Source organism: Cynoglossus semilaevis, chromosome 10 (genome assembly GCF_000523025.1).
Source record: "Cynoglossus semilaevis isolate Cse_v1.0 chromosome 10, Cse_v1.0, whole genome shotgun sequence".
NCBI classification, from domain to species: Eukaryota; Metazoa; Chordata; class Actinopteri; order Pleuronectiformes; family Cynoglossidae; genus Cynoglossus; species Cynoglossus semilaevis.
In genome coordinates, this window is record NC_024316.1 from 15,457,774 (window position 1) to 15,474,985 (window position 17,212).

Below are 17,212 nucleotides of genomic sequence, written 5' to 3' on the forward strand. Positions count from 1 at the left end.
TATTGAGAACCTGATAACATGTATATTTCTATCTGTACAAACCACTGTATGAGTTGCTGCCACCTAGTGACTGGAGGCTTGTTATCATTCAAGCATTACAGCAGTGGTACACTTATGTCCAGCGTGCCATATTCAATTGGAAACCCCCCCACTCCCCTACTGGTAAGATCATGCAAATGAGTACACTGGGTTGTAATATAAATTCTCAGTCACCAACATCTGTTAAAGAACAACTCAAAATCCTTTCGTTCTCCCTGGGGTTCTCCTTTAACAGATGTTGGGAACTTTTGAAGAGACGAGTTCCGTGTTCCTTTTTTTTTCATTCTTCGTCTTAGTAGGACGTAGTTTATGATCCATTGTAATTGAAACCATTTTCTAAGATTCACAGTTTCCAATTCTCTGCTATCATTTGCAGATGACAAGGAACGGCACAGTGGAGTGTGCCCAGGCCGACCTGCTGACCCTGGACGACGTGTCAGACGAGGACCTGGACGTGGACGGGGTGGAAGTGGACGACTGCTTCTTTCTTCAGCCTCTGCCCACCAAGCGCCGCCGAGCCCTGCTGCGAGCGTCTGGCATCGCTCGCATAGATGCGCGGGAGAAAGCCGAGCTCAGGGCCATCCGCCTCTCCAGGGAGGAATGTGGCTGCAACTGTCGTCTGTACTGCGACCCCAGACACTGCGGCTGCAGCCAGGCAGGAATCAAGTGCCAGGTAATAATTGTTTGCTCGAGGCGGAGTGCAGCCTGACGAGACGGAATATAGTTTAATGTACATGTGTTCTCTAAAAGCTGCTTGCTTCCAAGGCAGGCGTGCTAACCGCTACACTATGGAACCGACTCAATAGATTGTAACAAATGACTTAAGTGCGGCGTCATCGGCATAGAGTGCGTGTGCCTGGCTGACCTGCCTGCAGTCCAGATCAGGGAGCAGTTGATAAAATAATTCTAATTCTATGGTTAATTTGATCTCTGATTCTTTTTCAAAGAAGACAAGACACTACATTTGTGTGTACCGTCATCTCATGTACCACCGTGTACAACTTTACATTCTCCACGTCATGTGTCCCGAAGCAGCTGCTGCTTATTTACAAATTCAGAGTTCAAGCTGCAGACTGAAAAGGTCACACTGGGTCTGTTTTTATTACTGCCCTCTTTTGGTCAATTCCACAACAGGAAACTGCCCTGCAGGTGTCCCATGACTCAGTCTGCCCGTTCATCTCCTTTAATGAGACAGTAACTACATAATTACTGCAGTTGTCGACTCGCTCTGCAGGTTCTAACGTCTTTGTTCAAATAACGTAGCTGTTGCCTCGTCTTCCTCCCCCAGGTGGATCGGATGTCCTTTCCGTGTGGCTGCTCCAGGGACGGATGTGGCAACATGGCAGGTCGGATTGAGTTTAACCCACTCCGTGTCAGAACTCACTACCTGCACACCATCATGAAGCTGGACCTGGAGAAGAGGAGAATGCTCCTCCAGGGCAGCGGGGAGCAGTACGTCAAGGCCGAGCCCATACCCTCCCCTAGTTCCACTTGCAGTACTTCTCCGGACCTGTCCACTGTCGCTGCCCTGGACTCAGAGCTGGTGGAGAATGGGGTGCAGACGGCAATGGAGGTTCAACACCTCCTGGCAGAGGAGGACATTTTAGAGAGAGAGAACGAGACGGCCGTGCTGCACCTGCAGAGCGCCGAGGAGCAGGAGAGGAGGGAGAGGGAGGAGGCTGAGGGTGAAGCAGTGCAGCAGGAGCTGGCTAACGGTGGGTTGACGGAGCAGCCTCTCTGCCTCCTGCCTGCCACTTTGGGAGGTGAGCTGCCGGGGCAGGCGCAGGTGCCCGGGATGGAGGAGGTTCTCCTGCAGGGGCCCTTCCCCACGGGAGCCACAGTTTTGTGCATCAGTGACAACCAGGAGGAGAGCCCCTCGGACCTCCTCAGAGACTCCAGTTCTCTGCTCTACTATCAGCTCAGTCCGATAGAACCCACCGCCTTCGTGACGTCGCCTAGAACAGAGGACAAACAGGAGGAGCACACGGTGCCTGAACAAACCGAAGAAAACACCGAGTGTGTGAAGGAGAGAGAGAACAGTGAGGAGGAGTCAAAGGATAATCGGCCGGAAAAACTAATTTTAGCTGAACCGTTGGGCAGTGTGGTACTGAGCTCAGAGGCTCGTGCAGCAGCAGCAGCAGCAGCAGCAGCAGCAGCAGCTGTAGAAGAGGAGAGTTCTAGCGGTTGTCAGCACGGCCTCCTTGACGGGCAGAGCCAGGAGGAGTCCTGCACTGAGGGCAAAGCAGAGCCACTGCCTCCAGAAGCTTAACTCTAGCTTCTCTGCAGATATTTTGCACAACAGCTTCATCAAAGATGAATCAATTAGATATTTCACATTTGTTACTGCTATCATCAAGAATGATTACAGGTTACGATCGCTGGTGGTGACTGTGGCTAGGCTATACGGCGGATTCACGATTAGCGGGGGAGATGCTGAAAGCACATAGTGATGTCTCCCTGCAGAAGTGATGAAGACGAAGTCGGAACAGAGCAACATTGAAACTGTTGGGCGTTGATATATGTGGCCTTAAAGGAGAAACATAAAAAAAAAAAACACTAGTATTTGTAGTAATTTGTTGATGAAAAAGTACGAGTCGTGCTTTGTTTGTTTTGTTTATTTCACACAGAAACGTGTGAATGCTGAAGTAAGCCTTTTTGTTTGCCGGCATACGAAGCTATGTATCAACACTAACAACATGGATTGTTTAGCAGCACACAGGAAGCTGGTGACCTTTGACTCTCACTGGTTCAGTTTCCTCTGCAGTCTGCAGTGCCGTAGCCAAGTCAAATGAAGGGCGTCTGACGGTGTCCTCCGCTGACAGATCGACCTAATAATCCTGGAAATACTTGTATTTTAGTGTACTGTATATGCATCTGCAACGTGTCTGATGGAGCCGAGGTCGCTGCTTTTTTTTTTTTACATAAACATATGTATGCACATAGTGATGTGAGGGCGCTGCTCGTTGCTGCCCCGCTGCAGAGAAATGAAGGTGGAGCGGCGCTAGCGCTCGCCTGTTGCTCCTGCTCACCTCGGGCTGTTTGTGCAGATGCAGAGAATCCATTGAAAAAAAAAAACCCCACAAAACCACAACTACAAAAACAAAGTAAATAATAGTTTGTAGTAATGATGCCTATGATATTATTATTATTATTATTATTATTATTATTATTATTATTTCTTTATGTAACGTGTGTGTTCTGTGTGTTAGATGACGTGGCTGTTTTTGTTTTTTAGTGAATAAAGGAAAACATTTTCCTTCGCAAAGCTACGCGGTCACAACGTCACATACAGTAGCTGCTCGTCAAGTCCAGAGGAAACGCGAGAATCTGCTTTAACCTGAGATTTGTGCGAAGAATGACAATAAATATGTAGTGAGGAATGAATTAAGTGTTGAAGAAAACCGTCCTGTGTGTAATGATGGCAGGAGCAGTTACAGTTTATGACATGATGTGATGCTAGATGAAGTGATGAAGGGCCCTCTGGTGGGACGTTACAGCTACTGCACTGCTAATCCTTAACGTGCTGATTGTGGGATGAGCTGTGTCGTCATCCAGTATGTGAATGCAATCGTGTTTTGAAGCTGCGTGTGACTGAAACTGATCTGTACGCTTGTGTGTGTGTGTGTGTGCCAACTCTTACACCAAACGCGTCCTTTGTTTTTTGGCCTTAAATCAAAGCTGTGGCTCGTGGTGAAACAAAGGACATGCTGCTGTGTTTGAGAGGTCTGACGTTCTTCTTTGCCTTTTTTAAAAAAAAACAAACAACAACAGTAACAAAAAAACTTGTCTTAATATGAACCTGCTTAAGAGTTGCACCGAAGCAGTGGTTCCAAGCCTAACATCGGTACATGACGCTTACATCCATCACTTTCAAAAGCCAAACAACAACATGGAGGCTGTAGATTTATTGTGGCGCCTTGTGTTCATGTGACTTTTGTCTTGCAGCAGAAACATCTTTGAAGTAGACGGTGATTGTAAGTTGTCTATTATTGCATCTTTGTTCGTGGCTTGCTACAAATAGACTTTTAGGTTTGTAACCACTGCATTAACTTAAGAGCACCATGTGATTGTGTGTTCCTCTGTGTGAATGCTGAGTATGACTGTAGGAGAGACTGATAACAGCTCTGAAAGGCTGTGAAAGCTACTCATGCTAACTCTTGCCTAAAGTGGACACAAAGGTTTTTTTATACAAAAATAAAAGTCAATAAAACAGATATTAAAAAGAACCCAAGTCATTATTCGTCTTTATTTAGATGCTTATAGTCTGTAATTAGGACACATTTATCCAAGGGTTCATGATTTTGTTTTTGCTTTTTTGTTTGTTTTTTTCGGTTATTTAAGTTTTTATTTTAATTTTATATTTCCTTATTAGAGACAGTATAATTATACTACATAGAGACAAGTACATTTCTCAAACAAAGAATAAAGAATTAAACTGAGCCACAACACTATTGTTTGTAAAAAAACCTTCTTTAGTAAATGTGATTCGATTCATTTAAAGCATTTTTATGGCCTAATTTTTACGTTTCCTCCACAAACTCAACATTTAATCTAAATTATAAGAGCAGAAAATGAGCTACTACCGGGCCGTGACATTGGCAGGCGGTAGTTGCCGCCTTGATATATACCACTAGATGGCAGCATAAACCCAGCGCACTGCGACCACTACTACTAAAGACACACTATTCTACACTTTGGGCCCCAGCCAATAATCGCTGCTTTTCAGTTTTAGCATCACTAAAGATATAAATACAGCTGGGTATAAAGCCACCTCTGTAGTGTTGTCTTCTCTGATGTGTTGCACACAATTTGATAGTGTGTTTTTACACACATTTATCTCAGAAATCAGGCAGTAAAAGTGTATTTCACCTGATCCAACAACTGATTTTCAGATTAGCTTCTTTTACTTATCAGGAAAATAAAAATAAATTGACACATTACTCATGAACTCCCTGCCTTCAACAAACAGTTCTTGTCATGACTGGCCTTCAGCCAGTGTAGCCCCCAGGGTCAGTGTGTTCAGATGCAGGATACAGAGACTCACTGCTGCCACAATCACTTCCGTTCAGATGGTATTGCAAACCAAACACAGATTAAAGAAAAGAAGTATGTCCAACTTGTCCATTTAGGTCACAATATTTGTTATATATTATTATATAGATCAAAAAGGGCAGTCGTGAATCTCAGCACATTTATGGAAGACATGGAAAACAATGCACTGACTGTTGAAACAATTCCAGCCTCCAGTTTTTCTATTGTTTACATCCTTAATAGTTGGAAGACAGTCAGCTTTTCGACCGATGATGCAGCACATCAGGAGCCTGAGGAATTATTTTAGGAAGGCATTAAAGGTATCATAACAATTAAACAGAATGGCTGCCACTTTCTCTACTGAGAGCACGATGTGTAAAATGACCAGCTTGATTGAAGCTTCCCTTTTTAATGCAGTGACTGGACAGAGTTGATGGTTGGAGTCAGGGGTGACGTATGTGAGGTGGAAAGTTGCCATAATCCAGCCTGCTAGCCTGAAAGTAATGCTCCAGTGCCTGGAATGAATGCTAACTCTTTCCTTCTCCCAGTATGACGCCACCGCTGTGGCATCATTAGGCCTGCCCCGAAACCGATTCCTTTTAAATGGTACTATTCATAAAAACCAGCTGATGTAATTTTTTAACTGGTGTACCCCGCACTTCACATGCTACCTGAAATAAGGCAGAAAATATAGACGCCTTCTGTGGAGGGTTCATTGTGGGTCCTCAGGAAAGACAACTCAGATATTCTTCTTTTGGAGGAAGGAAGCAGGAAACAATGTGCAGAAAAGGTCAGCACAAGTACAAAGACCACATTTAGTGTTTACATCCTGACTTTTAACTGATTCGTTCTTCACTGCTTAATCATCCTCAGGGCCATGTGGTGAGTTGGACCCAATCCCAGCAGTCAACGGGCAACGTTCGCCAGTCCATCTCTGGGCCACATACAGAGACAAACAACCGTTAACACCTCTGGTAAATAAGACGTGTCATTAAACCATTCGTTTTCTACATCTAACCCCTTTCAAGGTTGCGGTGGATTCCACTTAAAGTACGAGCAAACAAGAGCACGAACAAGAAGCAGAGAGAGAGGACCCCGCTGTGTGATAGCATCTCGATTAGCCGGATTTGCAAATTAGACCAATGAGCCTTCGCTATGGGCTGGCTTTAGCCCGTTTTCTACCGGACCACAGAGGTAGATTGAGTTTGTCCAGGAGCGACATGTCAGTAGGTGAGTGGTGAATTCACCTGACACCCACACCCAGATATCCCCTTCAAAGTATAAAAAACAATAACGGTTTTGCGATGTACCGTTAGCAACAGTAGCTTTAGCATTGGCCGTTTGGGGGGTGGGACGATGAATGTGACAGGCATGTTTACGTTGATTTAAGTTATTTTTGTGGTTAGTGGACACTGTTAAAAACGTTAAAAAATACCTGAATTATTACAGAAAAAAAGATACTTTAAGGTCTATTGTAACAAAAATAATAATATACCGGTTGTTTGGTCCCCTTTTTTGTTTTAGGCATGTGGGCGTGGCACTTACCGGACATTACATTGTAGAGGCTAGGATGTCAGCGAAGAAAGGTGAGGCTTCGGTGTAAACCTGTTGTACTTACAGTTGTGTATGTTTAAGTATATCATGGGCACTAAGTATTTTATTGTGTTAGAGGACAAATGATTAATTTTCAGTGGTGGCGAGGTTAAGCTTCATGAAGCATCGGACTTTTCCATTAAATTAGTGCAAACAGAGTTAACTTATAGAGGCTTGTGCTCACGAAGCCGCCTTGTGGACAAGATGTGTAAAACAGGCAACTGTGCTCTTAACAATAGAGCCGATTATTTGAGGGCGTTTCCAATCTCATCCAAGAGGCTTTATCAGGCTTTCGATGTAGAAAATACTCTGAGTTTTGTTTTTAATTAAATATTTTTTAATGAATTTATACATTTCATAAATCATAATTCAATACAGATTTAGAATTGATGATAAAGCATGAGACAACTGTACAATAAAATCCAGAAACGGGTGACAATGATGGAAATTTTCAAATGTTTGTGTTTCTGAGCATGTCCAAACCCCAAAAATGAGATTGTTTTGGAAAATGTTAGGGGAAAAAAATGTAAGATTTAAACAGCAGTTTTGCACCAACTTTTGTGATTCTTTGATTTGTCTCTTTGTCTCTCGGGTCGTGCTGTGGACTAGGCTCAAAAACCTTGCTGGGCAAACAAAAACACACTGAATCTAATTTCTTTAAGGTGGTTATAAACTGGCATCATCTGAAAGCGCCAAATAAGGAAACAGAACACAAAGAAACTGTGGCAACACGGCCCAGTGAATCCCCACAGAACCAAAAAGCAGCTGTGTCCACAGTTGAATGAAATATGTTGTCTTCCACTGTCTGCTGGTCCCCAAAGACATGTCCTTCATCGCCGCATCCCAGATCCTCTATAACTGCTGCTCTGACATAACATACATCAGGAAGGTTACTGGAAAAAACAACAGCACATAGTTTTTGTTTCACTCTGTTCGTGTTTCTTTGTGTTTTTAATTTTACATGCTCACGCTTCCTTTCTGTCCTGTAATAAAATCCATCCCATTTGCTGAGCAACTGGCGGCATGCCTGGCTTTCACTGAAGTGGAAGTTCAAATTCTACAGTATGTGTTTACATAGACTCTGGACACCAGCTTCGTCTGAATGTTTTCTGTCTTACACACAGAGAGAAAAGAAGTGACTTTCTATCTCTGGCATTGTATGAAGTCGGATGCTTCAGTGAGGAATTCCATTTGCAGTAAAACATTTGTCTCGACAATTTAGTTGTTTAGAGTGTGTGTAATTAACGAGGTGGACTTAAGACAACATTGAAGAAGATGATTCCGGTGTGCTGCCCCTAGAACATTACAGTTTGGCTTAGAGTACATTTAGCCGACATCGGCACACTGCCCAGGCTGTAGTAGCATTACTGAGGTGGGTGCCTTACAACCAGATGATCTTAAGACACTTTTACACTTTGATGATTCCCTCAGTAGGAACCCTTTATCCAAGCTGCTGGTCATTGCTTGCTTTAAGCATTTCCTGAGGTTCAGTGGATCTTTTTTTAATGATAATGATGATAATTGATTAATGTCTCTAATGGTCCACTTTATATTAAAAAAATGGCTAAATTCACGGCTGGCTAATTGTAGCGCAACACCCTGTGTTTTGTGAAGCTTTACACTTTTAACATTGTTGTACTGTAACTGTAACTCATATTACATACTCACATATTTTGTTTTAGTTCGTTGTCCTTCATATTTCAAACAGGTTTTATTTAAGTGGAGTAAGAATAAATTGATACACTGAAATATCACAGTATTTCACCTATAGTATTGCAGTATATTGCAATATATTGTATTGATGCCCCTGTATTGTGATATGTAACGTATCGTCAGATTCTTGCCAGTACACACCACTAATTAATTTACAGTTGTATTTCCCTCAGGCAAGGCTGAACTAAGCTGCCCCTGCTGACGCCCCACTTCATTTGTTCTTCAAACGGCAGGTCTGCATTCTTTAAATTGCATTCACGTCACCTACAGGGTCTGTTATTCAGAGATAAGTATTTCCAACCAGGGACATATGGAGTATTTTACTAATGAAAGGAAGTATGAGGAAAACACAAACAGGAGGTAGAGTTCTTTCTGAGGAACACTGATCCTATGTTTTTCTCCTCTACCTTTTAACATAAGCATTATCCACTTGAGTTTAGAGTCTGAGCTGCTTCACAACAACATGATGTTGCCCCAGCTTTGATAGCTGCTGATGCTCGTGCTGTTGTCGCCACAGGCTAAGAAACAGACAGCCGTAGCAGTGGGAATAAGAAGAATGTGGAATTGTGAAAATCTGGGAATGGATGTAGAAACACTTCCTGTCTATGTCCCTTAGTCCCTGCTGAATAATTAGGTGAAAAATGTCAAAACTCCAGTATGGGGCAAACCTTTAACCCATGTGAATTGCACCCTGAGTTAATTAATACCACATTTAAACAGTCCTTTAAAGTTTTTCGCTTCTCTTGTAGTAATTTAAAATGACTTCTGATAGTCAGTCCCAAAAAGGGGCTACTCCAGTTTTGAACTCTTAAACAGTGGGATTTTATCTATCTGACCTCATTTCCTGTAACACTGTGGTTCACTGGTTCTACCTGTAAAAACAATGCTTTGCCCTGTTGTCTCAGTAGTAAGAGTTTCCATACTCCATACTGTGTGCCGGGTTGCTTTCCTCTACGCACGCGTCACACTTGATGTCATGGAAACAAGTGAGTTTGTGTGTGTGTGTGCTGGTGGGTGAGTGTGTTTCTGTGGATTTGTGTGAAAGGGTAGAGTTTACCCAGCAAACTTGTTTATGTTCTTGTATGTTCTGTTATCCTTGAAGGTGCTGATTAGTGAAAAGCTGATGAGAAATAATGGGTTTCAATGGGTAATTGGTCCAAATCCCATTTTTCTGCAGGTACAGAGATTTGAATGTATTACTATATGAATTAAGTTAAGTTGTTTATATTGTCACAGTCATAGGACATATAAAGGACTGTGTTCANNATGCTACCCTCCCTCTCTATTAGCCCCCTTCTATTAAAAATGATAAGCGGCCCTCAGTATGCACATACAATAGTAAAAAGTAGAAAATAGACCCACTAGATGGCAGTAGTTCAAACCATTTGATGCAGAGTGACGTGGACTGTGTTCGTTTCTTAAGTTAAATGAAACTGATAATTGTACCTGTAAGTAAAGTTTGAGATGAAACAAACTGTGGTATGTGTACCACAAGGATACTTGGGTGCCCTCTGTTGGTATGAAGGGATTTTTCCATAGGGTTAAGTGGGCCACCTATAGGTTAAAAAAAGCCATTACAAATGTTTGCTTGAATATTAGTATATGTTTTTTTTCAGTGTTTCAGTGATAAATAATTGTTGTAGTGTCACATCAAAGTACAGCGTAGGTTAATACTCCTATCCTCTGTCCCTCTGCAGTTTATTGTTAGCCATACTGTAAATAAATAGAGACCAAATATTTCTGGACTTTGGAGTGAGGCGTTTGAGAAGCACTGAGGTAGAAACATAACCAATCTCCTGTTTGTTTAGCTAAAGCTACCTTAATCTTTTTGAATCCGATGACACTCAAACTATGGTATGTAATGCGGCTACAGAAACTGTCGGGTTCTTCACTTGTACTTATTCATGTTCTGAACACATCACATATGTTTTTAGGAAATTACTCATATCTGCTTCAATTTCACACTGGAGTCAAATTCTTAAAATATTAGATCATCGTAACCAGGCTAAAGAATACTTTTCTTTTCTCCCTTGGTGCTGTCATTGGAGCGCATGTGTGCTGAGGATAAGTGTCTGGTCTCGGGTTACTTTTGGGAAAACAAGCATAGCATGAGTCCAACAGGTGATGGACTTGATTGAGGAGCTTGTCATGAGGCTGCAGCACATCACTGGCAGGCACCTCCTGCCCAAAATTAATTACACATCACGGCTGACAGCAGACTTTTATTAATAGAGTTTTAACAGAAAGGGAATCCCCTCAGAAAAGAAAGGAAAAGTCAGATGCTTCCAACTAAGACTAAGCTGACTTTCTGGACACAAAGGCAAAGCCCTGAGATTTATCAACCATAAATGTTGATCAAGTCATATAGAGCTTGTTTCTTTTTAAAAGATATGTTTGAGTTTTTGTTTTAGCAATCCTTTACTAATAACAGGTGTCTTAACTAGATAAACACAAGGTTTATGTTTGTAGCGCTCTGGAATGCTGAACATGTTTTTCTGGTCTTTAACATTCAGATATTTTACCTAGAAGAATAAAGACATCTGTGGTTCATATTGTACCTTAGAAATGGCACTAAAAGAAGATATTGCCGTTCATCATGGCTTAATGTTTCAGATGTTATCAATACTGGTGGAGTCACCTGAGCTGTGTAAACTGGTAAAGAAGGGGGATTAGGGCCGGGCCAGTGTTACAAGGTCACCGCACTGCTCAATGTCAATTTGATCTCCTTCTTCATCCTTTAATGGCCACTCGACCACAGCTGCTCCCTGCAATGTCATGGTTCAGCACTTCGGCGAGATACCACGGCTTTGTATCCTCAGAGGGAATCGCTGAGAAATCGCTGGGAACTTGATTTGTCTGGGGTTTGAGGAGATTGATAAGGCGTTTCAGAAGACCGTCAGAGGAGTCTGCTGTGATCATGGCACAGATTTACTCAAATTCCATGTCAGACATCTGGGAGCTGATAAAATATTTGAATAGAAACTCAAGACCCTACCCACCCCCACATGCACTCCCAAAAGGAATTAAGCACTAAGGGAGATAAAGGGGCGAGGGATTCAAACTGCCACAAATTCTTGGCAAGGTAATGTGAGGGATGGTTAATGATTAGAATGTGTGCTGATCCGCTTTATTTCACCTTCTGCATCTGTTTTCAACAAGCCACCACTTTTTCCCTGACGTGTTGGCAACAAGGTTAAAAACAGGTGCAGTCTGAAAGAATCTCAACTGAATACTTTTTTTTTCTCGTGTTAATGGACTCGGAAGTATACATAGAACAGCCTTGTTGTCTGAGACTTTATGGACTTGTATCCAGTTTTCTCTGAGTGTGTGCTGTACTGAAGTTGACATTCCAGCTTAGTAGTGGTATTTGCAGGGCTTTAAATCGATACTAGAGAATTGATAGGACTGTTAGACCCCCTCCCCCCCCCATGAGTTTGGATATAAACTACTAAAATGTCTCTGTCTGCTCTATCAATCATTTTGATGAAGCAAAACCCTTTAAAGAAGACTCAGGGTTTACTTCTGACCCAACGACATCCACCCACGTCCACCTCACTGTGCCTTTGTGTTAATTATCACCAGATTAGAGGGTTCTGTATTTTCTCAACATCAGCATCTGACCCTGCAGGCCTTTTCCTGTATTTAGGCTCCTGTGGAGTATGACCACTAACCTGGGGAGGGGAGGTCATCTCCCGGCCCTTTAATAATCACCGTTCCCCCTCCTGTGCAGGCAGCTCCTCAACAGCTGCTGGCAGGTGAATCAACGCACCCTTTGTTGAATCACCTGAAGATCTGTTTTCTCCGGTGAATCTTCTAGTTTTTTTTTGCTGATTACAGAGTAGAAGACAGTGAGTCAGAGACTGACCTTTGTTGTCTGTGAAATAACAGCTGACTCTAATTTGGTAATTTTCTGTTCCTTGAGTCATCAACTGTAAAGCACAGTATAGTTCTTATGTGGCGATGTGGAGGTTTAAGTCAGACAAGTGTGGGCTGAGGTCTTCATAAGTCACAGATGGGAGACACAGCCAGGTGACGGCTGACACGTAATGGATTAAATTTGGTATGAAATAGGGATAAAAGGTGAATGAGGAGAGAAAATGGGGGAGGGTGTAGGGAGGAACAATGAGATGAGTTCCAGGCAGTGACAGATGAGATATATGAATTGTGTGAAAGCTTCGGGAGCAGTCGCAGCTAATGCTCTGCTTTAAATCACAGCTGAAACCAGGGCGTGTTCCTCTTAGAGAGAGACAGAACTCAGAGTCTCATGCTGTGCTAATGAGGGTACCTGGTGCCGGGAGCCAGCGTGGCTGCTGTTGAATATAAAATTATGCTGTGGAATTGGAAAGTCTACACCACTGAGGCAGACAAAGGAAAACCACTGAACTCACGAATAATAATAATCATAGATACGTGTACAGTAAGTAAATGTGTTCACCTTACTTCATAAAAGAGTAGCCACGTACAGTCAGTACTCAGTCAGTTTTACTCAAAGAGAAAAAGCACTTGATTCTTAGCAGGTACTAATCTCTGTAATTCCACCCTAATCTTAAAAAGTGTTGTACCTAAGTCTTAAGTATGGTCGACACAAAACTTGGATATGAAGGTTTAAGGTTTAAGATCCTACGAAGTTTCACAGATGTTTTGAACCAGAATCTGGAGAGTTTTGGAAAACATTAAACAGAAACTTACACAGTAGTTTGCCGGTGGTAAAGTTCGGTGTAAGTTCAGGACCGACTCCGCTCTTCTTCTTTGTGCTTAGTCAAGCCGAACAGGCACTTTGTTTGATGGATCAAGACACGAGAAAAGCTTTTTCATCCAATCTAGGCAAGAAAGTTAGTGTAGTTTTTAAAAATGCCAATACTACCTCTGTACTTGAAGAAGTCTGTGTGAATTATTAATGATGCAGTGTTGGCTCTTGTGTCTCCCATGCACTCTCCTCCTGTATCATTTGATAGATCACTGGCCTTGTCAGCTTTGACCTTCAGCAGTTGTGTCTAAGAGAATATTATTTGTTGGAGGAAGTTTAAGGAACTGGTGAAGAAACAGTTTGAAGCCACAATTCCTTGTAAAAACATGTTTGTATTACATCATGGACATGTGCGACTCAGCAGAATCTCACCAGTGAACAATGTCTCCGCCCTCAGACAGTGGAAATGAGTAGGTGTGGAGTCACACACCCCCACTTTCTTCCTCTCTGTATGGAGACATTTTGGCTGTGTCCGTGTGCAGAGCCCTTTAAACAAGCCATTGAATTATGTTTTTTTAACCAATGATTTGAGTATAAACCATTTAATGTGATTTGAATCAGCACAGGAAGGCTGAGCCCACCTGCCGATTAGTGCTAATGTTGTAAATAAACACTCTGGAAGCGGGAGTCAGGAACTATTATTGCTGTTGTTCTTAGAAGTTATTGTTGAAGCTTGGCAGGCGGTAGTTTTAGCAGCGTGGTGGTGAAACCAAGGTTGGCACCGGAAAACAGTTCTGCTTGTTAAGGGTTTTTTTGACTGCTCCCCTACATAGAACGATGCATCTGTTTGACCTGGAATAGCCTCAGATGTTTAACTGTTAGGTAATGAAGGTCAAAGATAGATGACCTCACCTGCCTTATACCCCACCCAGATAGTGTCTATCCTAGGGCTTGATTTTCTTCTTCTATGTTGTGATGTGACTTTTATTGTTTATCAGGCTGTGCTGTGTTAGATAATGATACCAAGGCCCAAACGCCTGATGTGCAGATTTCCAGCAGAACTACAGATCAAAAAGAATCCTTTTTTTTGTGAAGTGAAAGCATGGTGCTTCATCAACTCTTTCCAGTCTGTTTCAAATCAATACTTTTCAGATTCACATCTGAAGGCCTTTCATGGCACAGAAAACAGAGAGAGCCTATCATGCGATGAGTCCATCTCAGTTCTTCTCTGCTCAGTGTGTGGTGACTTAATTGGCCTAAACCGCAACCTCCTAAGGTTTAGGACCAAAAGGACGCCCAACATGACTGCTGTGGAAATATCACGTATGAGCAAAGGAACGCCTTAGTCATACTTTTTGCTCTCGGAGAGGTCTCTACAGTTGTGTCATCAGGGACGCACGCCTCTCAGCTGAGAGCACGGGTTTTCCATGGCCAGTAAATGGCCCCACCCAGCTGGTCCCTGTTGTCCTCATCTAAATCCTCCACTCTCCACCTCACACTAACATCATCAGCATGGGCAGCACCACAACTGAAAGACATGGAAGCAATTATAGCAGCAGGCCAGGGAACACACGGCCTAAGCAGGGTGCAGTCCCTAAAGAGAGAGCAGAAAACTATATTTGAATATGAATGTCTTGTAATAGCAGATGAAGAGATCTCGGCATATGTTTTTAAAGAGGTGGCAATTTTATAGATATAGAAGTGGTTAATCTTCACAGAAAGCGCTGCACCACTCTCTGTGGTGACAACATCTGCCCCAAGTCTTTTATGGATCAGAAGATGCTCGGAAAGGCCTGTTGTAAAAGATTGTGTGCGATAAAGCAGATTTATTTGCCTTTCTTTGTGGCTAATGTATGATTATGACAATATGTTCCTAAAAGAAGCAGTGAAGCTCGCAATTCATAATATATGTAACAAGAAGGTCAACTTACTGTAACTGCACAGTTTGAAGAGGCTAACAACAGGGCATGCTAACGTCAGATTAATCCAGATTCCACAGTGACAGTGCCCTCACCATTTGAAGTGAATTAGTGAGGTAATAATTATAATTACAATAACTGGAATGGTGTTCACATGGCCAAAGTCTTACAGCTCCTTGAATGTGGTCTGAAGGTTTGAGTCCAGTATTCACACAGTCCCATCTGAGTCAAAAACACGAAGCCAAGGCTCCAGTGGTTAGACTAAACAAAGTTGTCTGAGGATTGTTACGTACTTCCTGTGTGCGCTACATAAAAGGCGCTAGGCCACATGATATCTAAACACAACCAAAAAACCAAAACTGAAAATCTCAGCATCTCTTTCTTTGTCACCTCAACCTCAGTCTCATGTCTCAATGTTTGTATCTCAAAACCATACATGGTACACGCAGACTCAGACTACTGTAGTATTCTGGTTGCCGTCTTTCACGCATCACACGTCACTACTTACTGTACATTAGTATCCAACCACATCCTAAGTAAGTACGCTACACATTTTGGTCTGTTATTTCTATTGTGTTTGTCAACATCATACTAGCAGCCACAAGCACCTAACGTCCGTTAGCTACTTTAGCTACTTTAGCTCCAGCTCACCCCCACTGTAGGCTTGGAACTCTAATTATGTACACAAATCAGTCTTCCACAAGGCTAAGCTAGGCTAAGCTAACAATACTTACAGGTAACAATGTCTTTACAAAACATCTCTCTGAATCTGTAAAAAATAACTAATGGAATTAATTTGAAATGCATCTAGTGATTACTGGGTTCATTTAAACTACAAAATGTTTCCCATAAATTCTTGATTTTTTTTTTTACCCCAAATCCATACGAGTATGTTTCTCACTGATTTTTAAAAGACTCATCACATATTTTTCTCAGATCCTCCCATCACACCAATGCTATATTTGTTTTTCTCTGGTGATTCACCAAAGCAGCAGTAATTATCACTCACTCTCACAGAGCATCACAAGACAAGATTTTTTAATTTCTGGGAGCAATGCAACCCCTTCGTGTCTGCGGTGTGGGACAGATTCTGATGGACTTAGGCAAATCTGGCCAAAAGCGCTGGGCTGCACGATGACAGCAGCTCCTAGGGGAGTCCACCCTCCCTTAGTTACTCATGAAAACCAGCATTTTAACATGTACACGTTGACTTAACGACTCAAATATTCCTGGCTGTCCATGTCTCACAGATGCAGGGGTGGGATAGCGGGGGGGGGTCAGCTGGGAATTGGTACATTATATATGCCTTTATGTGAGTCATAAGCATTTTGGGGAAAATTAAACAGAAAGTGAGACTGACTGAGTGATGGAGGCAGTGTTTTAAAAAGCTAATTTCAGTATTAATGGCTTCTTTACCTCTGCATTCAGAACGAGTGAGGAGGCCTTATAACTAATAGAAACCAGACACATGGTGCTAAATGTAAATCAGGTTGCTTTAGTGGTTTCCACTAAAGACGAGGCTGTGAAAAGGAGATAGGAATAAAAAAACACAGAAACTGAGATTGAAAGCCAGATAAAGTAGAGGAGACCTGGGGAGTTGAGAAACGTTTAACTATCATTTGCCCTTGGAGTAGGAGTGAGATTGGACCATTGACTCCCTCTTTTGTCGATGTGAGTTCGATGTGAGCGCCTTTACCCAGTGATTGCTTAGTTGGCTCCAACTAGTCCCGCAACCTTGAAAGGGATTAAGCCATATAAGATGAATGGGTGAATTTCTCCTTCAGTTTGCATGATGGGAATTACTGTCCGATAAGGGGAAAGCCAGATTACAACTTTTTGAGATAGCTCCATGCTGTATGTGTGAGGAGGAACTCAGCTGGAGATCATCATATTCACGTGACACCTAAGTGTAAACACACACACACACACACACGCATGCAGAGTGGACATCTGAGCTTCCAACAAAACTCACTGACTGGTTGTTGAAATGCAGCCAGCAGCTTGTGTGAACACAGAAAATGTGAAAAGTTGAGTATAGTGTGGCTGTGTCAGTGATGGGAATAGGGTGGGAAGAACACGAGTACTTGTGTAATTTGGGACATTGGGACGACAGAGTAGATGATTCATATGTCATATTTTTTGTAATACGGAGGTTTTCCCATGACCATCAGACTTTAACCCCTTTAATTTCCTGTCTGTCCTGGCTCCTCTGCTTTGCTTTGCTTTCCTC

At 42.4% G+C, this 17,212-nt stretch overlaps 2 protein-coding genes across 5 annotated transcripts in view; both read left to right on the forward strand.

Moving 5' to 3' along the window:
• Positions 1-3,809, forward strand: part of csrnp2 (cysteine-serine-rich nuclear protein 2) — a 9,093-nt gene extending 5,284 nt beyond the window's left edge. The window contains exons 4-5 of the mRNA XM_008319080.3: positions 416-712; positions 1,328-3,809. Of these exons, the coding sequence (XP_008317302.1) occupies positions 416-712; positions 1,328-2,308 (1,278 nt within the window). The 3' untranslated portion in view covers positions 2,309-3,809. The remainder of the gene's footprint in view (positions 1-415; positions 713-1,327) is intronic.
• Positions 3,810-5,705: 1,896 nt separating this feature from the next.
• itga5 (integrin, alpha 5 (fibronectin receptor, alpha polypeptide)) overlaps positions 5,706-17,212 on the forward strand; it is a 59,665-nt gene continuing 48,158 nt past the window's right edge. Inside the window, exons 1-3 of one of the 4 annotated variants that reach the window (XM_008319087.3) lie at positions 5,706-5,860; positions 5,944-6,300; positions 6,595-6,656. The gene's annotated coding sequence lies outside the window, so the exon portion shown is untranslated. Of the gene's footprint in view, positions 6,301-6,594; positions 6,657-7,096; positions 7,553-17,212 lie in introns of those variants that run through there. The other 3 variants (XM_025059037.1, XM_025059036.1, XM_025059038.1) reach the window with 3 other exon arrangements.